The 22,317-nt window shown below is 40.0% G+C and overlaps 2 protein-coding genes across 5 annotated transcripts; one reads left to right on the forward strand and one right to left on the reverse strand.

The window, feature by feature from the left end:
* The first annotated feature begins 788 nt into the window (after positions 1-788).
* Positions 789-8,476, forward strand: LOC105670383 (heterogeneous nuclear ribonucleoprotein U). Of its 3 annotated transcripts, none has more exons than XM_067351894.1 (10): positions 789-1,072; positions 1,482-2,419; positions 2,557-2,743; positions 2,840-3,576; positions 3,661-3,789; positions 3,876-4,044; positions 4,128-4,349; positions 4,410-4,665; positions 4,880-5,222; positions 5,345-8,476. In XM_067351894.1, the coding sequence occupies exons 1-9, from the start codon at positions 940-942 to the stop codon at positions 5,184-5,186; spliced, it is 3,078 nt and encodes a 1,025-aa protein (XP_067207995.1). In that variant the 5' UTR covers positions 789-939; the 3' UTR covers positions 5,187-5,222; positions 5,345-8,476. The 3 variants fall into 3 exon arrangements, with proteins under 3 accessions (XP_067207995.1, XP_012219310.1, XP_012219309.1); XM_012363887.2 differs by having other exon boundaries at positions 4,883-5,171; XM_012363886.2 differs by having other exon boundaries at positions 790-1,072; positions 4,880-5,171.
* Positions 8,477-8,628: 152 nt separating this feature from the next.
* Positions 8,629-21,969, reverse strand: ash1 (histone-lysine N-methyltransferase ash1). 2 transcript variants are annotated; one of them, XM_012363885.2, is made up of 14 exons: positions 21,752-21,969; positions 20,509-20,875; positions 20,210-20,418; positions 20,002-20,124; positions 16,223-19,782; positions 15,683-16,015; positions 15,186-15,466; positions 14,609-15,111; positions 13,852-14,273; positions 13,387-13,716; positions 12,972-13,144; positions 12,707-12,873; positions 12,449-12,643; positions 8,629-12,379 (listed from the first exon to the last, which is right to left on the reverse strand). In XM_012363885.2, exons 2-14 carry the CDS (start codon positions 20,678-20,680, stop codon positions 12,236-12,238), a joined length of 6,612 nt encoding a protein of 2,203 aa, XP_012219308.1. In that variant the 5' UTR covers positions 20,681-20,875; positions 21,752-21,969; the 3' UTR covers positions 8,629-12,235. The 2 variants fall into 2 exon arrangements, with proteins under 2 accessions (XP_012219308.1, XP_012219307.1); XM_012363884.2 differs by having other exon boundaries at positions 21,408-21,969.
* Between the last annotated feature and the right edge of the window lie 348 nt (positions 21,970-22,317).

Genomic DNA, 22,317 nt, shown 5'->3' on the forward strand with positions numbered 1-22,317 from the left:
TATATTGCCACTATATTCGGTGGTTTCTCTTTTATAGTGGTCACTGTCTTCATCAAATAAACATCAAAATTTGATGCATTGTCAAAGGAAAAGTTAGAAGAAAGAGAATCCATTGCATCTTCTTCTCTTTATCATTCCATATCTGAAAAAAATATTTATATTTGTTAGTATGTTTTGTCAAATTAATCTCATATCAAATGTAAAGTATTTTGTACATACTAGTGGATTGTGATTGTATATCTTAATACTGCTATATGACATACGTAAATTGCAGTTTGAACAGAACGACTTCATCTCTTCAATAAACGGTCTTAGAATTCAATAGTAAACCATTACAGCGTTAAATGTAAGATATAGATGTGGCTTACAGTTTTACAAGACACCTAATCTATTTTTTTACAACATATACATGTTTCCCTTTCTTTCCCTCTTTTGTTAAAGGTTTTCTTGCTTTAAATTATAACACGGTTTGAAAAACTTCGTAAAATTATCGTAAAATTTCGATAATTTAGCAATTTTGATACTTGATAAAATATGGACGAGCGAAAAGGAAGCAATTAATGTTATGCACTTAATATGTGCACTTCTTTTAAATTTGCACAAGTGGCGCGTTTTTTCAGCCTATAGCAGCACGTCCCGCCTTAGCGTGAACAAATCATAGAACGCGCGGTGCCGCTTCATGAATAAGACGATGAGTGTAATTGGTCACGAGAACGGCGTCGTTCGTGAACGATCCCGTTACTGACCAATCGTCGCAATGCGCGCTACGTAACGAGCTGTTTGCCCGTTGCAACGCCATATTGTGTATGCAGCGCGGGTCAGTGGCGCGTGTATATGGGTCTTTCCGTGTGATCTTCTCTTTCGTGGCGAACGACAGGGGTGCATGAATCTGTCTCTCGATCTGGTGATACAACGGGATAATATTCGTGCGCGTACACGATGGATCCGGCTAAACTGAAAGTGGTGGAGTTGCGTGCAGAGTTGTCTAAACGCGGACTCGATTCCAAGGGCAACAAGCCAGTGCTCGTCGAGCGGCTACGCAAGGCGCTGGAGGAGGAGAATGAGCAAGAGTGTAAGTTGCGTGCCTGTCATACACCGCTAACAAGTGTCTCCCTTGCCTTGCTTCTATTTTGATTACGCGTCTCACCCTACCTATTCTTCCCCCTCTCCTCATTCCCCCCCTGACAAACCGGTACAAACCATGTTAACTATTTGGCGGGTCCCGTAAAGACTTTCCTATGATATGACCATTATTATTTGCACTGCTACGTCGATGTTATAAAATATAACTGACAGTGAGCACAACTTGGATAACTTAGAAATTGTGCTAAAATACTATTATTTAGATATAATTTAACATAATGTTGATTTTTTAATTGTTTATTTGCAAAATTAAAATTCATCTTATGTTTATTTTTGTCTTCTGGCAAAAATCTGCAATATAAAATGATAATTTTTATATTGTATTATATTTCTTACAGATCAAGAGTCATCAGTTGTGCATGCAGAAAATATAGATGACACAACGTTGAAAGAAACACAAGAAAGAGAGGCTACACGATCTTCACAGTCACCGAGAACGCCTAGTAGGGCGTCCAGAAGCTCCTCGAGCTCTACAAGCTCTGTGGTATCTCCGATAAAAATTTCTACAAGAAATGCATCAAGGACGGTTACAACTCCAAATTCATCAAAGCAATTCACTTCGAGCAAACTTCAATATGTTGACAAAGCATATGAGATAGCGACAATATCAGAGTCTACCTATGACGAACCTGTAGTACAACAAGCAAAAATATTAAAGTCCCCTGAAAAATACAGAGAAGAGCAAGAAGACTATGCATCAAATATTGTTCAAAACAAGATTTATTCATCACCATTAGCAGAATCTCAGCAGGGACAAGCAAAATACATTAATACTTTAGAAGATAAATACGAAGCAAATGTTCCCCAAGTACCTGCGACACAACCGTCTGAGAAATCTAGTACAATTGCATATGTAGATCAATTTTCTATAACTCCAGGAGAGCATGAAACAAAAGGATCTAATGTACGCGAAGTTGATGTAGATCAGCATCCTATAGGAGAAATACAAGATCTTACAAAACTGAAAGAAAAGACAGAGATTAAAGATGTCAACATAGTACAAAGTACTTTTGAAAAGAATATTGAAGAGAAAATTTCAGTTGAGAAAGAAAATGTTAAATACATAGAGGATACATATAATGTTAAACATAATATAGACATTCCTGAAGCTGAACAACCAACACATGCGATATCTCGTCAAGTAGATAAAACATGTGATATTGAATTAAAAAATGAAGAAAAGAATATTGATAAGGATTATGCAGTGCAAAATGAACAAATAAATGTTTCAATGGAAGATGTAGATGAGAAACCTGATATTCCACAAGATGAACAGGTATATAATTTATATAATTATAATACAATTATAATCCAATTATAATTTGATACAGTATCAGTATAACAGAATTATCCTGTAGCTTTTATAAGAGTTGGTGTTTTAATTATTAATCTATTTTTGTTTGCATGGAAAAGGAGGTAGAAATGACTGAAGTAAAAAAAGATGTCAAGTTAGATGCGGAAGAATCAAGTCAAAAGGAATACAATGACAGGAAAAGAAAAAGATCTTCTAGCCCGGTAGAAGTGCATCAGGTGTCTCTTGCACAAGACAAAGCGGAGAACGAGCCAGATTTTGACGAATCTGCAGTGATTTTATCATGGTGTAAGTTCTTATAAATTTCGTGTATTTTTGAGACTGTAGCAATAATTTTCGTTTGAATATATTTTCATATTACCGAATATATTTTTTGTCTTTCAGATGACTCCGACTTGAATTTGATTATTAATAAGCAAGGATTTCTCTCTGCTATGCCTATGCACGACAATGATTTCTGTCATCTATGGGCTGGTGCCCGAGCATCTTACGGCTTTATAAACGGAAAAGTCTACTACGAAGCCAAAATCACAGAGCAACATTCTAACGTCGCAAAAGACGAGAAATGTTCGCATATTCTCAGAGTCGGTTGGTCGGTTCCTCACACGTCTATGCAACTTGGTGAGGAGACTCTGAGCTACACGTATACGAGCACCGGACAGAAGGGAACCGATAAGAAGTTTACGGATTACGGTTCGCAGTTCGGCAAGGATGACGTCGTGGGATGCTACCTCGACATGACGCCCGAGAATACGGTAGAATTGTCATACACCGTAAACGGCAAAGATCTTGGATCCGCGTTCAGTATCCCTAAGGAGGAGCTTGGCGATAGACCATTGTTCCCGCATATTCTTAGCAAAAACTGTACATTTGTGTGCAATTTCGGACAAGAGAAGGCGTGGTACGAACGCATTCCGGAGTACACATTGGTGGGTCAAATCGAATCGAAAGATAGAATCGCTGGTCCGCGCAGACCGGAAAATAAAGCGGATTGCGAAGTTATAATGATATGCGGTCTACCCGCGGCGGGAAAAACCACTTGGGTTAGAAAACATGTAGCCGAACACCCTGACAAATCTTACAACATTTTAGCACTCCACAATTTAGTTGAAAAGACAGGGGTATGTAATAAAATTCGATAAAACAAAGTTTGTAACGCTGTTGTGCAAGACTTCTCAAATCTCAATACCACGCTTTCTTTCCAGGACGTTGCTTTATCGGATAAAGAACAAAATTCATCTAGACGAGAAGTTATTATTGACAAATGTAACCGGGCGCTCGACCAACTGATTGACGTGGCGAGTGTCAGAAGACGTAATTACATCTTGGACGGGGTACGAAGGAATATACGAATATATAATGCATATTTCGATGTATGTCAAGGATATCGCATTTGTAACGGGATTTTGTATTTGTTTAGAAGAGCAATGTGTATTCTTCCGCGCAAAGGCGTAAGATGCGGAATTTCTGTGGATATCAGCGGAAAGCTGTCGTTGTCATACCAACGGACGAAGAGTACAAGCAACGTCTGTCCACGCACGGTGCAATCGAAGGAAGTGCCTCAGAGTCCAATATTATGGAAATGAAAGGTATCTATCGATGACGTATATAAATAAAAAATGTGAATAACCGGTCTTGTTAAAAATGTTTAATTTAAATATTTTAAATGTAGCAAATTTCACTGCGCCTTCGGTGGGAGAGTCTTTCAACGCAGTGAAATGGATCGGACTCAATGAGGCGGAAGGCAAAAAGCTCATTGAGAAATATAATAAAGAAGGTAAAGAAGCTGGATTTAGTCAACAGCCGACGGCGAAACGACCGCGTCTCGAGAAGACGGAGAGCAACAGGGAAACGCGTGACTCACGAAACAGTCGTGATAATCGAAGAAATAATTGTAAGTATTCTTATTTTCGATTATAAATTATACATATTAACTCTATGCTTCACGTTTAAGATCAAGACAGAGGTCGCAACTCTCCTTGGCGCGGCCCCAACATGGGAGGCTGGAGAGGTGAGAGGCCGCAAAGAGGTGGATATATGAGACACTCTGGTGGCTACGGACCTCCCGCCCCGTGGAGGGCACGCGGAGGACGAGGAGGACCCGCGATGATACGAGGACCGGACAGAAGACAAGGAAACGTTGACCGAAGACAAGGAAATGACAGAAACCGATCTGCAGTGTCCAGACAAGGGAGCTGGGGTCCCATGAGGTAATCGGCAGTTAGAATCTGTACTTATGCTTTGCTGCAGTTAAGTTATGATCGAACGCGATACGATGAAAAAATAATTTAGCCTGTAATGATAAAATACAGAAAAACATTTAGATTTCTTCTCACAATTTAAAGTGATTGCAGTGAGTAAAACGGGCACCTCAAGAATTAAATTAATAAACTATTCTCAAGATACGTTTGTATTCGATTCCAGCAGCAACTATCAAGGATCGCAAGGATCGTCCAATTGGAGTCAACAGGACAATTGGTCGGGTAGCAGCCAGTCTCAAGGAAGCTGGAGCCAGCAACAAGGCGGTTGGGGTCAGCAGCAAAGTTGGGGAGGCGGCTGGAAGGGATACGGTCAGAGCACGTACAGCCAGGGATACGGCAATCAGCAGGGATACGGCAACGGTAATTGGAGCAACTGGAATCAACAGTATTACAACAACCAGTATTGGGGCCAGCAACAGCAAAGCGGACAGACTACTGCAGCTGGCAGCCAAGCTGTAAGCAAACAATAATCCACCACCGTAAATCTTACGAGAACGGAATGTGAGGTATAGACATGTAAAACGTTATTTTTGTAAATCGAAAGTCGCAGTTTTTTGATGAATGCCCTGCCTTGTCAAATCGTGATCGTGCAATTGCACAGAAATTTTGCACACACATATGTTTTCAGGAGATCACAAGCGATAAGGTTGCAACAACCTCTGCCAATGCGGGAGCAGGATATAATTATTCACAAGGATAATTGAGTTTCATGCGAGGACGAACTGTATCCACCTCAAAGTACCGTGGCAGCAATCATCACGCAACTCATTCATATGAGTAAGAAAAGTATATTTAACGTATTTTATGCGAGACTTGTTTTGTTGCGAGAAAGTTAACCACTTTAGTACGAACAGGACTTTGTCAAATTTAAATATTCATATATAAGTATGTATACTGATATATGAATATATATATATATATTGCGTACAATTTGTGCATGAATTACGAGTTTCTTGCAACATATAATTCTCATATAGAATATTATACCACGTGTAACAGCGGTTATTGCGCCTTCACAGCTGCAGCACGATTCTTTCATTTCTCATGCATAAGAAGTCTCTTACGTAAGAGATGCTTGCAACGGTAATTTTTTTGCGCACTAGAGATGAAAGAACCGATACCAGCGAGTTCCGAAGATTCTTACCGGACACACAGGTCTAATAATCTAAGTGCATTAACGATAATGTAACATTCGCGGGAAAGAATGAATATATAACTTTTTATCGCACCTTTCAAAATCATTCAAAGGAGAGGAGAAACGGAAAAGAGGAAGAGTACTACGTATGGGTACAAACCATGCAAGTAGCATTAAGAGTCGAAAGAAAAAAAAAGAAAGAGATAGTAATTATACCCTTTAAAAGCACTTTGTAAATATGTACAGATTGAAAGTAAAAAAGAAAAAATTATGGCATACAAATATCAATCTATTTATACACCGAATAGAAATACATAACGAATTTGGTTGGATGCGCATACTAGTGTGCCGTGTCTAGCTATTCATACATCATGTTTCAGAGTTGTGTTTGAAAATTCGACATCTTGAAGTATTTGATAATTGTGAGAGAGATAATTGTGAGAGTAACAAAAGGAAATATAGAAGAATAAAAAAATAAATAACAGCTCATATAATAAATCAATTGATAAAAATCTTTTGGAACTTTTTGTTATTTGTTTATTATAATCTAGTTTCGTGCATATGCATTAAATTTGTGTCGGTATAAATTAGGCCTGTGATGTATAAATATCTAAATACGACTAAATTATCTAAAATTGAGGCAAGTACGTATAAGAAAATATTCCTGATCGCCTGTGTACATAGATTAACGCATAGCACATTATATGCACAGCATATAAAGCGATTTGAACCGCTAGATAATTAGGATAAACTATACTGTTTGGTACACTACATATATGTTGAGCATTTTATCTCAATCACTCATATTTTTGCATAGATCAATGTACAACAGACAATCTGCGCCAATGCGCAGATGCACCAAGCATCTAACCGAATTTGTTAAGCCAGCATCAGACTATGCAATTTTTCTATGCATATTCTATCAGACTGCAACGCAGCGACTTAATTGCCTCAACTTATTAGTTGCAGCAACTGTGACTTACCGTGCAACTAGCAAGTAACATTTCTAACAAAGTTTTAGATGTAAACTAAACTATTGTCAACTACAGAATAAAATATTACGATTATGTTGGCACGACATATGAAATACTGTTGTCTCTTTAAAGCAAATATATAAAAACAAAAATATTACTACAATTGCATGCAACCAGTTGCTAGAATTAGAAGTGGATCTAAAAAATCTTGTGCAATTACTGCAATCAAATTGCTCCTATAAATTGTACAGTATGATAATGAAAAAATTGCGGCAATCGAATTGCTGCAACAAATTGCATAGTCGGATACAGGCTTTAATAGCGAAACCTCTAGCGGTGCCCTTTTAGAAAGAAGAAAAATATGTAAAGGTAGACATATATTGTATATTGTTTACCTATCTTTATCTCTCCCTACACTACCAATGATGTATAAAGGAGGCAAATATTATGGTGCAAATAAATTATTCTTGGACACACGTTTTTTATACACGCAAATTTTTCATTGCACGACTCGATACGAACAAAGTCTTGCTCCGACAAATAGCTTTATTTATTCTGAATAATTCTAGATGTATTTTTTATCTTCGAGTTATATAAAGTGTACACTCTTTCTCTATTATCATTATATTGTTCGCATGTATAAATATGGTTCTGCTGATTATGATTCTTTTCGACACCGAGAATGGCATTTTCTACATGTTTAATTTTGCACATTCTGTTTCACGCGATGCTCGATTCATGATGCATTTGTTACCCTACGTACTTCCTCTGCTAGGATAACTCGATTTACTTACATCCTCTTGAGAAAATATGTAACAAAGTGCGAATACCTCACGATGTCTATCTTCACGGAACTTTGTTCGTTTCTATCAGCTGCACCTTGTACGTCGATGATATATTTTTATATATAAATACCATTTATATATATATATAAATACGATGTTTGTTAACATCGTTGTTAACTGAAAATATAATTGCGCGAATCGGTCGCTCATATTCATATGCGAATTCACAATCTATTATATAAATTAATGATTGTACGATTTAGTGACGATAAGTGCGACTTGTGTCAAACATCCGCAACGCTTTTTAAATTACGTCAGTCGAAATCTTTGAAAGAATTATGAATAATAAGCGGATGATTTCTTTTCTCACGATTTTAATTATTCATAAACGATCCCTTATTTTTACGTTCGAAGAAAATGAATGTCTCATTAGCTCGCTCTTTTGTTCTCCGTACATATTGTACAGTGTGTGATGTTCCGAGCTGAAGTATTTCTGTGTGAAATCGAAAATAATTTAATAACTGAATAACTATACGCAAAGTTAGATATAATTAAAAGATAATTAGAATATAGAGGAAGAGAGAGAAGAGAGTGGGTAGGCGAGAGGAGGGTGGAGTTATTTTTTAAGGAATATTAGAAGCTCTATTTAACCAACACACGTAACATATGCTAGTACCTCTGTGTTACCATAAGCGAAAGATGAAAAATAGAGCCACTATGTTCGTGGACTGCATTGTGTAATCACGCATATATAGTAATTTTTTTCTATACAACGGAAAACCAAGATTAGCATATAATCTGTAAACTTAATTGTTGACACAAAAATGTACAAACTTATTCATAAAAATAAAAAGTTCTTCTATTTATTTCGGCTTTCACCTGTATTTTACATCCATAGGTGTGACTTTACTGCTTGTGTGTAACATGTAGATACGAAATTATTAGGTTTACAAGAGCGGTGTTTCAAAGAGAATGCGTATGACAACTTGATGAGCAAAAATACGGTGTAGCAGAGAGATATTGTAAGGAAACTTTTTCACGTGTATTTGTGTTCTCACCAGAATACAATACAATGGTCTGTACATGCACTACATAAGTAGTCGAAAACTGTCGTCGCAACAATCTTCTCTTTTTCTTTCTTCTTGTGATTTCTTCTTTTGATTACATCTACAAATGTGTTATATATAATAGTGTTAATTATGTATAAGCAAAACTCAAAAGGCAAGTTATTACACAGCTACTGTTACGCGAATGATTGATGAGCTGAAAAATACCGCTAATGCACCGAGTGCCGCATTCAAATATGCGTGACAATTCAAACAACGATTAATAATGATGTGCGAAACAAAGTCGCTGTGACACATATAAAGCCGCGCTTTCGTGATTAAAATAATTTGATGAACGTAAGACGAAAGATATTTCACACGTGAAAAAATAATTGGATCTTGCCGATTTTTTGGTATAAAAGTACGCAAGGATCCGTTTATATAACATTAGACTCCCAATCGGTCTCATCAAACCTTACCAATAACATGAATTAATTTAAAAAATCATACATGATATGCATTTTCATTCGTACAATTACAAAAATTGCATGGCATCCCTTTTAAAAGTAACGTACAATGCACAATATTGTACGGAACGTATTCAATCGTATAATTTATTCATTGTACAGCATGTGGTTTTAAGATATTCGAATGAAGATCGAATTATTACACCTGTAGTTATATTTGTTAACGACATTGTTACATAACTGAGAAAGAATGGCTCATCTACGGATGAAAGGTCATGCCTAGAAACATCGTGTGTATAGCAGAATGCATCATGAGTAGGTAGAAAAGCAAATAGAAATATATAATCAGCAAAACATTTCCGAATCGCTAAAAATATCTCACAAAAAATATATGACCATAAATATATATATATATTTTAGAATAATATAATTTATAATTTATAATTAGAATATTATAATTATATATTTTAGAATAAAGCGATAGTCAATGATTGCCAATATATTGTCTTTGATATCAATATGATATAAATATATGTTGCATTTTTTTTTGCATACTCTTAACGGACAAAAATCGCGTAAAGATAATCGAGTGGGAGAGATGCAACTAGTATATATATATTTATATATGTCATGGAAAATACGTGGCGATGACGTTCGACGTCCTTTTATACAATTCGCTCGTTGAAACCAATACAGATCAATATTAGTATCCTTAAATTCGTTTCGAAAACAACTCGCACAAACCGTGTGTCCCCTTTATGATACACTACTTACGTAGAAGGCCAGCTTCGCGTCTCCTTTCTTTTATTTTTGAATTACACAATATAATAAATATTTCGGCGATTTACTCACTGCTGATACACCGAGTGAAAAAAAAGGCGAGCGCTCAAAAATAATGATTCTAATTAAATAAATATAAATATCTCTTGTGTTAACATTATACATACACGGTACATTAATATAATATTATCTTTAATTAAACACACTTTAAATACTTTCGTCTTACGTTAAATGTAATATCAAAAGTTTCCGTAAAAGTAAATCTAACATATATGGAATAATCTAGTATATGTGAGAGAGAGAGAGAGAGAGAGAGAGAGAAAACAAAAAAAAGTAAGATTCATGTATACCAAACGTTCTTGTAATAATGTATCTACCATACTGTGTAATGCAATAATAAATATGGAGTCCTGAGTACATATGTACAATCGTGGAATCACTACAAGACCCATCCGGTCGCGTTTGACTATATAATAATTCCATATCAATATATTTTTATATATATATGTGTATGTGTGTATATCTAGGCATTCTGGTTCTTTACTTGTATGTTCCAGGAAAACCCCTCAAATTCAGAAAAATATCTTCCAAATCGGTACGCTTCTTCTCAGCAATAAAAACACTATACAATTCATCAGAGTATTATTGCAAGATTCTATGGTGTATAGAAAAACAGCAATTTATTACTTAAGCAAACAAATAATAAAATATAAAACTTATAGTTTTATAGCTATAAGTTTTAATAGAACCTTGCAACAGTATGATGAATCGTATAGTGTTTAAGAATTTTTATTGCTGAGAAGAAGACCAATTTGGGAGATATTTTTCTGAATTTGAAGACCAGTAGGCTTTTCTGGAACATATAGCTACAGAATTTTATATATATATATACATACACACACACACACATATATATATTATATATATATATATATAATGAGTAAATTAAATACATTAGTAAAGACTTTTGTAAAGTGAAGAAAGTATGTTACACTGGATTCAAATAACATTGGGATTATGAAAAATATAATATTACTTCTGTGCAATAAAGCGCCATCACGCGTACATAATACATGCATGCTCGTATTCACATATTTCTTGTTATTCTCCAGCCGGTTCCGCACACATTCGCACTGGTATAACGTGTCTCTACTCTTTCGATAATCCTTACTCCACGTAACGTGTAATTTGTACATTCAGCTACGCAACTATGAAAAAATGTACAAACGATTTTCTATACAAGTTTGTGTGTGACTCGCGATTACATTAATATTAGTTGCGATAAGCCCAACTTTCGGGGGAGAGAAACAACTGTATGTTCTTAGCCTTCCTCTCTTAAATATCCTATAATAAAACGAGCGTCTACTTAATCTGAAGTATCTACAGACATTGTTTACGATATAATTCCTAATGTCACAAGGTGCTATTCCAAAAATTCCCGGAATATATTTATAAAAAAAAAACGACTCATTTAATGTTCTAATTTTTTCCATTTCCCTTTAAATCGTCTTCTCGAGAGTATATAACGGTTTTGCCAGAATTAAAGAGTCTTAGGAGAATCCTGTGTTATCGTACTAAATACTTCCTGTGGATTCTTAGGTAAGTTTATTCTTTTTATAGATACATTCCAACATGAGAAATTTCTTAATAGCATTTTGTATTGTATAGTCTAATTGAAAAGTCGGGAGCAAACTAAACAATACACGTTAAGATCTATAAATTTCATAGGAGAATGATATTAATTTGCGCATCTGAAAAGTGGTAAAAATAGGAAGAAATAGGAGCCATTTTTAAACGCGGTATTTCATAACGTGCACACATACTAGCGGAGAAGCATTTTTTCAATAATATTATTTGCTTTGATGCAACGATATCACTATTCATCACGCTACGTTATCGTTTATTTACTATCCGGTACAGAGAGAATCTGACGACCGAAAATCGAGGTAATTTTCTCATGGAGTAAAATATAGCAATGTATTAAAAAGAAAAATTGTTTACAAAAGGGAAGCATTGATCGATAATTGTTTAGCTCAGACAAATGTTATTCCCGACTATACGATATCGATATAAGTTACACCAATGGACGGGTTGTACAAAGAGGAGAATTCTCCCACGCTTTTCTCATTGAGAGAGAGAGAGCGAGAGAGAGAGAGGGTGAGAAGGGGAGGGATAATGTTCAATATTATCTTGATTCACGTAGCAGAACCATGTTTAGAATAATCGGATTTAACCACCTACCTATTAATCTGACTGAGATTGAAATTAGTATTAGCTCTAGATTTCCTGCTTATATACACACAGTATTATATTATCGTTGTGATACCCACTGTCACGGGTTGAGTCCACCGGGTCTTTTCCGGTTTCGCCTGTTCCTTTCTAGAAGAAACGATAGATCTAACGGATCTTTTTTATTCGGCATCTTGTGCAAGAGATTCAGCAGAATGTTGTTCAATTTTTTCCTCTGTTCCTCTCTCTATAAATCGAAAATACGAATCAAAATGACGAATAATTGCAACAGCGATTCCTTAGCGCGATTCATTACCTGAGCGTACGATGTTGTCGACGGCGCGATCGTCAAAATCTCGCCCGACCTTCGTCTGGTCCTGCTACCGTATTTGTGTTCCTTGCTATGCGCTTTCACATTATCACCGGATTCCAACTTTTGATTTCCATCTGCTTCTTGATTGTTGTGCTTCTTCTTTTCTTTAGACAACTTGATTCCGTCCAGACTATGAGGCTGGAAATAAAATATTTAATTAGCACAATACACATTACAGCATAAAAACCGTTTCTCTCTTACCAAGTAAGTGCGATAATGCTTTGCACGTTGCGGGAAGGTTTCGAATGCGTAAGGTTTGGTGCACACTGCGTGCCTAGATCTGGCGACTTTCGTGAAGAGTCGCGCCGCACGATCGACGCGATACTCGCACACGTAAGTATGTTCGGGAGTCGAGCCGACTGGACGTCCTGAATTTGAAAATATATAAAAAGTTAATTTCTTGCCATAGAGATAAGAAAATGATGATATATATTAAATGACACGATCGAAAGAGAATAATGTATACCTTTACAGAAAGTATGAGGATCCAATACCCAGCATCGCTCGGCCACAAGATCGCAAGGAACAGCTTCGTACAGCGGGGCACACACGACTTCGTTCACATAGAATTTTCGCGTTGGCTCGTGATACGTTTCGTGGGGCCTGAGATAATGGTGTCCAAATACGAACCTCTCACCCCTGTTAAACAAGTTATTGAATTTTTTAATCAATAGTCCAATCCGTAAGCGTATAGAGCCGTAAGGCTTGTTTGGATATTTGGTAGGCGGTCGGAATAATCAGGAGAGCAATGGAGCGGCAGGCTAACTGCTAGGTTGCGGGACGAAGGATCACAAGTTGAAAACTCGGCTCCTTAAATTTTTTCCGACGCTTACAAATCTTTTAAAATCGGATATAGTTAAAATAATCAATTTAAAACTTACTCGTTGTTTTTCCATAAACGTTCGATTCTAAAAATGTCCATCTGCTCGTAGTCGGGCTTCTGTATAGTCTTGTACGTGTGCTTATCAGGTGTGTCCCGCAGAACGTATACAGTATCACCTTGTCGAAGTTGTAGATCACCTCGCAACAGCGTTACATAATGCTTCTTGCCTTCCTCCTCCTCCTCCTCGCCCTCCAATGGAATCTCCAGATCAACTTCGCGTGGTTGGCACCTTTCGCATAAGTAAGAGTCGGCGCTTGTATCCGCTTTAACACAGTCGCAATGCTGCCAAACGAGACACCGCTCGCACTGGATCATTAAACCTTCGTCCCTGTGCAAATAATCGACAATAATATGTTTAGAAAGAGAACAATTTACTTATGTAATATACATGCAAGAGAAAAAATGAAGTTCTCGACGCATATTGGAATTTTGTGTGTTAATTTTTTTGGAGCAAACAATTTACCTATGCAGCCCGCAAATGCATCTGATCACATCCTCTTCACCGGCCGTGGAACCACGAGGTGGCAAGAAGCCCTGGGATGGCGGAGAACCTGTCGCTTCCGTTATTGGATCCACGAAATCAGGTTTCCTCCCTAAGTACAACTTCCGGAGTCTTGCCGCGGCGATTCCTACCTCAGATGTCCTGCCGAAGTATCTGACATTGTTGTCGAAGAGTCTTATCATATCTTGATCGAAGTGATCCGCAGTCTTGTAATGACCAGTGCCGATGCACTGATCTATTGTGCTCAAGTCGATAGGCTCGATTATTTTTTCATAGTAATCAGGTAATTTTCTTTTCGGTGGCAAATTCATAAACGGAGTGGACAACGGTTGACCGTTTTCGTCATTCGCCGTTGTAACGATCGTATATAAATCTTTTAGTACCTGTAAACAAAAGAAAAATCAATATCATGCTAATGATATCTTATAATCTATATTTCTCATAAATGATATGAGATTGGTCAAAGATTTCTGCAAAATTGTTATTGAAAAATAAGTATCTATCATAAAAATTCAAATAATTTATTTTTCTACATAATTATCATGTTTTGCAACATGCGTCTGGCAGATTTTTTATTCCTCGAAATAAGAAGCCTTTGGTTAGGAAATGATTAGAAAACTGAGCTATTGTATGAATTTTTATAATAAATAATTTTCTCTGAAAACTGTTTAATTCAATTTCAATATTTTTATTGCAAATATATGAGCTGTTCACCGACCTTAGCTAATTTTGCAGTCTTGTGTACCTCCGGATCGTCCTGTGCCTGTGCGAGTCTACGCGTTCGCACGGTTCGCGCGTTGGTGTTCGTCAGCGCGGTTAATTGCGAGAAAAATGCATCAGACTGCGCCTTCGAATCGCCGGAGCTCTTTTCCTTCGCAGCGCTCGCATTACCGATCTTCGTCTTTCCATTCTGCACTTGAACCTGCTGCACCGATGCAGTTTTTAGTCGCCGCACCTTCTCCAGATTCCTCAGCAAGAAGCAATGATGCTCGCGCGCGAAGCATCGCTGCTGGTAAGACATCGGTTTCAATTGTGGCGTGTTGTGCGTTAAAATCGGATCTCCCACTTTGCGAGATTTGCAGATGCTCTTCGAGTTGGCCGATTGTACCGTGTTTGATTTTCGAATATTTTTCCGTGGCCTGCCCACTGATCTTCTTTCCGTGGATCCCACTTGCAACGGTAGAGATGAAATGCTTTTTGTCACCCTTTGACTTTTTCCACCTGCCGTGCAGAATTTATAGTTAAATATCTAAGCTACATAGCGCGCCGAGACGATTAAATTTTCATCGATTTACCTATGACACCTCTGCAAGCGCTACTACCACACCTACACTGCTGTCCTTCCGAAGGGTTGAAGAGCGCGAAATTATAATCATACGTTAATTCCTCCCCCGGTTTAACGTCCCTCGATGCGAATAAAGCCATACGTGGTAGACCAAGCACACTCCATTTCTGCATCTCGCAATTGGGCTCGCATGAGTGATTGACGAATCTACCGTCGCCACCCATGCGATGGCCGTCGATCACCAGTCCACCGTCCAGGTGCAAGCAATAGTGATGCGTGTCGTTGGCATATCTATTGATTTTTTAGTATGTTGATATATATTTTTCAATTTCTTTTAGTGTACATACAAAAATTTTTTTTAATCAATACAATATTAAATTATTCTTGACAAGTTCATAAATTGTATATAATATTATTGTGTAATAATATTTTTATTTCTCATACAAATCAAATATTAAGATATTTCCTAACAGTTTTTCGGTATCTAGTTTAAACAAATCGTCATACCTGGTCGCCATCCTTGATTTAAATTCCCTCTCCGACACAACTTCGCCCACATATTCGAGAATAAAATCCCCTGACTTGATCGCTTGTTGCGTCTTCACTCCCCATCCCTTATCCTTCGTCATGAACCTCAATAATCCTGGTGACCACTCGTGTTTCTGAATCTTTTGATTCTCGCATTTTTCGCCACAAGGACACAGCTGCGGTGAACATTCGCTGAATACCATGCGATTAATACAATCATCCCCGCAACCGCTTTCCGGCTTGCATTCGCAGGCTTGTGCTTCGTAAAGAGTAGTCGGCTTAACGTCGTAATAAATATTTGTTCGAATTTTTCTGCAAAGAAATGCATTATCGCGTATGTTTATTTGTAATTTTATTTTATTTAATAATTTAGTGATTACTCAATTATATTTATACAATGTAAACACTAATAATATATAATATTAAAAAATTTAGTAATTATTATATTATAAATTTTTAATAAAAAATATTAATTTGTAAAAATTGTAGCACAAATTTCTAAAAAATATAACATCTTACCTGTAATTCCATGATGGAACATCCGAGTCCCGACCGGACAATTTCGACTGATCGTGCAGCCATAACAAATCATACTGCAGTTGAAATGGTGTTTTCTTCTGTCGCAGCAACTTTCCAGTGATGTTCGACAATTGTTCCGCAGTGTTATGCTCATCGATTGGACAAACAATGTCGTTTCTCTCGAGCTTCTTGGATTCAAGATTCTTCTTGCACTCGGAAAACATATTGCTGGTCTGCAAATATCGCTTTTTCCACCGTGACTGTTTCTTTCGATTGTAAGTAGGCGGACCAGCAGGTTTCCTAACCTCCTGATCCTCACTAGCCACATCGCTGCTCGGCGGCGCCTCGCTTTCTGTGTCGTAGCCCGCACTTCTCAATCTTTTCGCACTCCTGCCACCAACATACAGATTAGCGGGACTGCTCGAACCGCGTCGTCGCTTGTGATTGTTATTGAAACAGCCGGACAGCTCCATTTTGACGCCCGCCGCCGCTTGCGCACTCGCACGCTCCAATTTCCTCAGGTTCTCTTCGTTTAATTCGGCGATACGCTGCATACTCTGATTGTAACGCTCGAGCGACTCCTCGAGCGACGCGTTTTCGTCGTAGATCGTGGAATGTCGACAATCGAGAAGTTTCTCATCCTTGATCGGACTCGGGTAGAGCTTCTCGGATAGCACGCTGCTGTCGGACTCCACGAGATCCTTGCGTACGCGCAGCTGACCACTGGTGGGACTGGACTCGGCCACCTCGTCGGAGCCGCTTCGACTAGACGTCTCCTGCATCGTGCTAGAATTATCCAGATTCTTCACGTCGCTTTTAGCGTGAGCTCCGCCGTCCTTTTTCTCCGTCGGAGTGTCCTGAGCGCCGTTCTCCGTCAAAGACGCCTTATTGTCCTCCGCATCCTCGGGCGCGTCCTGATCCTTGCACGTTTTGCATACTCCATTCGTGCCGGCCGGCATCGCTGATTTCGTTACTCCTGGAGAATCGATGAGCTTTTTCTTCTTCTTCTTCAGGGTGGGGAAACCCGTGCGATTGATGGTCTTCCGCCTTCGCATCTTTTTCTTCGTAAGAATCGTAGCCGCGGTGTTGTTCATGAGATTCGGCACGCTCGAGTTGCCGATCTGAGCTACTTTGGTCTCGGCAACGGTCTCGCCGTCCTCGAATGTCTCGGATGCGTTTGTCTCCAGGTCGACCTTGATATTCTTTTCCGTGCGAACGTGCTCGACGTTCGCCTTTTCCTCTAATTGCGCTTTGTCGGCCTTAGTCGGCTTCTCCACCACCGCCTTTTCCGACTTGCCAGATTTCTCCGTAGTTTTCGAACCTTTCTCCGCGGACTTGTCCGACTTGTCGCTCTTGTCGAGAACACCGTGATTCTCAGACAGCAATTTCGTGACAGTGACGCGGAGATCCTTGATAATTTTCTTCTTCCGGCGCGGTTGAACCTCAGATTGAACGACGGACTTGTCCTCGTCGCTGGCCGGCTTCTCAGGCGCCGCGTTCTCGGCGTCTCGCGGCTTCTTCACCGGCACGGCGTCTTCGTGTACGGAGGATGTCGAGCTGCCGCCGCCGCCGCCGCCGCCACCGTATCTCGTGATAGTCGCTTCGATCGCCTCCTCTATATGGCTCTCCGTAGAGTTGGACTCGTTCGCGTTCGCGTCCGCACAACTCGCGTTCGAACTCTGTGAGCTGTGCGGACTCGACACGTGATAGTGGCGCTTCTTCAGAGGCAGCCGCTGCTCGTTCGGATTCGAACTCGTGCTGGTGTTCGCGCTGCTCTTGGAATCGGCGCCCGCCAGCACCTTTTCCTTCTTCAAGCGCCGCTTCAACTTCTGATCATCGTTCACGCTGGCCTCACCTTTTCTCTTCTTCGTCAGCTTCTTCACGCGGAAGATCTGCGGCAATTCGGAGTGATTAGCGCCGGCGTTGTTCCTGCCAAGACTGCAAGACCTCTTGAATTCCTCGATCAGTTTCTCCAGTTCCTGGATAATGCTCGGATCGATGAAGATCGGATTCTTCGGTGGTGCGACCAGTCTCCGACGATGCTTGTGATGATGGTGGTGATGATGATGGTGATGATGGGTCTTGTGGCAATGATTGTGCTGCGTCGGCTGCATCGCCTTGTCGCACTTGCTATTGCCGGACGCGCGCTCCGCGTTTTCCGCCTTCAATATATGACCGACCGGCAACGATATTAACGTTTGCACACCCACGCCGTTACTCTCGAAGTTCGCCGCAGTCGTCTTCTTGTTGCATTTGTTCTCCTTCAACACACGCCTCGTCGTGGCCGGTGGCGCAGTCTTCTTCGCCAGATTCTGCTTTCGGGACGCGACGACCGTCGCGTTGCTCCTGTTTTCCTTCGAGCCGGTTCTTTTACCGGTGCTCGACACCTTCGGGTCGTTGGCGACCTGATGCTCGCACGACGTTTGCTTTTGTCGTGTCAACGGCACCGACGCCTTGTTGGATTGCGTGCATGTTCTCTCCTGCCTGACTTTCCTGCAACTCCTACCGTCGCACTGCGACACGAGCTTGCTCGCGGATCTGCTTAGGCACTTTACTCGCATCGGCGAGCTCGTCGATCCCGTACTTTTCCTCGTTTTTGGATGGACGTTGTCCTGTGGAAGGACGAGCTTCGACAGACTGCCGAAACGCTTCTTCTGATACGTCGCCGGCTTACCCTTGACTCTTTTACTCACGGGAGCTGCCTCTTCCTTTTCCTCCTTCGGCGCAACGGACTTCGCGTTACCTCGTTTTCTCATCACGGACGCGTCCTCTTTCGTCTTCTTCGCGGCTGTTTCCTTAGTAGCCTCTTTCTTCTCTGTCGACCGAGAATCAGGATTCTTTAGATTTTTTGAAGATTCATTTTTCTCCTTCTCGACCTTCTGAATCTTCTCGACCTTCTGAACCTTCTCGACCTTCTGAACCTTCTCGACCTCCGGCTTTAAACGCGGCCTGCCGGGTCCGCGCGGTTGCGTGGACACCGCCTTCGCCGGTCTGCCGGGTTTCCGTTTAGGCGGATACAAAACTCGATCGACGTTCACCGCCGGTTTAGTAGTGATCGGCGGTTGGATCGGAGATTGTGTCGGCGCTGACGGACTGACAGGACTGACCGCCAAGTGCAGCGGACTGTTGTCTACCGATTGAATGCCAGAATCGGGCGACACATTCGACACGCACGGGTACTCGTTGTCGTTGTTCACCTTTTTACCACACTTGCTGCGTCTCTTTCGCGGTTCCGACAGCATGGCGGTCTTTTCCACGAATTGCTGCAACAGAGTAGAACTATACACCGGCACTGGATTCTGATCGCCGTTTTCGCTTGTGTCCGAATCCGCGCCGAGCGACATGCGTTCGATCGCTTTCGACACCAGCCGGCCACTTTCGGAGTCCTCGAATCCGTCAAACGGCGCGTCTTCTTGCTCCTGTGGCGGTAAAATCGTCGCCAAATCTTCCTGGTTGATTTCTTGTAACGGCGCGTGATGCTGTTGCGACGATTGCTGTTGTGTCTGCGATTGCACGTGATTCGCAGATGAATCTGAATCTTCGCTACTACATTCTGAGGACTAAATCGATTTGTAATGATTTATTGCGTAATAAGCATATATTTTTGTAAAAAAGAATTAAATTAAAATAATTAAGTTAAGTTAAAATAAAAATTTATTTTATTTTCAAGTACAATTATCTTGAATAATTATTTTTAACAATTATCATATTTGTCTATTAATTTGATCATAACATATTTTTGTCTGTCAATTTACAATGATTAATTATAAGATAATTACCTTATTTCCTTGGTTGGTCTTATTTGATTTTTTCGGAATGTTCCTTCTGCCTTTTTCGCATTTAACTTTCTCAGTGTCCTCCTTTTTCGGACCTTTCATGGTGATTTTCAATTTCAATGCACCCTGCACGACAAAATATCTTTCTATAAAAATCGGCGCAGCAAAAAAATAACACAGGCTTGGAATATAATGTTACATGTCAACATACTTGTTCAAAGTTAGTCTCTTGAATGGAAAACGTTTGTTCGCTGTGCTCGGAAGAGCAGTCCGAATTAGATCCACTATCCTCTTCCTCGTCACCGCTACTTTCGTCGTCTGACTCTGAATTAGAATCTGAATAAGAGCAACTGCCTTCACTACCACCAGAGCTTTCGTCGTCGGAATCAGAATCTTCTTCGGAATCGACCGAATCTGTTCCTACAATTGAGAAGATTTGTCAGTTCATGTTTATAAAACATATCTATAACTTATAACTTGTGTTAATAAATTTGGAATTAATTCAAGTACCATTAGGTTCAGTAGCAGGATCCCAGCTACCACCACCCTTTATGGCATCCATATCAACGGTTGAGGGGAGCTCCTTCTCTTGCTCCCCATCGTTTTCTTCCCAATTCCAATTTTGCAATTCTAAATCCGAGGGATGGTGAATAACGGCGTTCCATCCTGAATCACCAGACATTTTTCAGCTTATCTGACATCCAGCTGAATCCAATAGAATACCATTCCTTATATTTTTGTTCACTCATCAAGCCTCTTTAGAATGACAAAAAGCACATCTTCAAGTCTCTTTAAGAATATTTATCTGGATAATACTGTCATTTTTGTCACAGCACTCAAGTCTCATTTAACAATTAAATCTTGTCACGCTGCAACTCTGAAAAAAGAAAGAATATTTATCAGCTACATGTTGATGACATTAGATATTTATTTTATATCTAAATAATATAATGTATAAAAAAAAACTGCCACAAAAAAATAAACTGTCAAAACTACTTTCTTACAGTAGAGTATAATTTCTAAAAAGATAGACATCTTTTTTTTTTACATATAAATCACGAGCTTTACGACAAGCATGTTTTCAATTACCTTGAACAAGTTAAATAGATAAATGCGCAATTCTGTTATTGGTGTATTTTTAAAAGAAATGATGAGAACGACGAAGATAAACATTTAGAAATTCAAAATTCTAACAAATGAAAATTAGAACCAAATCGTCGTTCGTCCAGCGTCATAAAATTTCGTGATTACTCGTCAATGACGCGTCACACGTAAACAAGATACGTAATGCTCGCGTGAAATTGGAGCGCGACAAAACTATTGAGCCTGTTTATCGCCTCCGAAATAGGCGCGATGATCACAATCATACAACAGTTTGCGAACATTCGTAAATTCAGTCGCCTAGTTACCTGACTTTGGACGAATAAGCGTCCGGAAATCGCGAGGGAAACGCCGATATCGTGCGATCGGCGACGCGGCGACAGCTGTTCCTGCGTGCGCCAGGTGTGCGTCCCCAACGGGGTGATTTGGCGCGAAACGTCGCCGCGTCAGCACGACACGGGGCGATGTCGTGCCGTAACGTACATCGGGATCGCAGGAGCGACGTCGGCCGTTTACGAAAGGGTTGCACGGACGGCGACGCGTCGATGAGATCGTCGTCCCACCGCAACCGAATACAATTGGAAAGTTCGATGTTTACGTCCCCCCCTGATCAGCGCGCACCACAAAATGGCGTTTCTCGATGAGAACGTACCAGTTACGATGCGCCGTGTGCCGATCTCGAGCGTTTACGGACGTACGTAGCCGGTTGTGTCGCTTGTCGCAACGATGACAGTCGCACCGGCCGCGCGCGAAGCCGCGTTTATCGCACAGGTTTCACCCGGTATCTCACGCCAGGTAGAAATCGCGTGCGTCTCGCACGACATACATCAAGATTCGCGCATCGCGTTTCTCACGACACTACCGCACAATTCGCAAACGCGCGATACTACCGCCCCGATGCGACTAACGGGCAAACTGCGCGGTTAAACCTGCAATTGCGTCGGTAATGCAGGAACTTGCTGAAGTTAATGTTGGTATTTAAGGTGCATTCACACGGACTTATATAATTGCTTAAGACAATTGATCAATCATAAATTTACGTCTAATTAATCAAACAATTATACTGTAAAAATAATAAGAAAATTTTCTATTATAGAAATTAACAAGAAAGAAGAAGACAAAATTTTCTAGAGAGTCGCGGATTTTCTCTGTTGGCAGGCATGGCGACTGCATCGCTGGGAGCTGTCAGCTGCAGCGACTCCGTTATCTTGCGTTGCA

This window comes from Linepithema humile, chromosome 3, assembly GCF_040581485.1.
Source record: "Linepithema humile isolate Giens D197 chromosome 3, Lhum_UNIL_v1.0, whole genome shotgun sequence".
Taxonomy (NCBI): Eukaryota; Metazoa; Arthropoda; class Insecta; order Hymenoptera; family Formicidae; genus Linepithema; species Linepithema humile.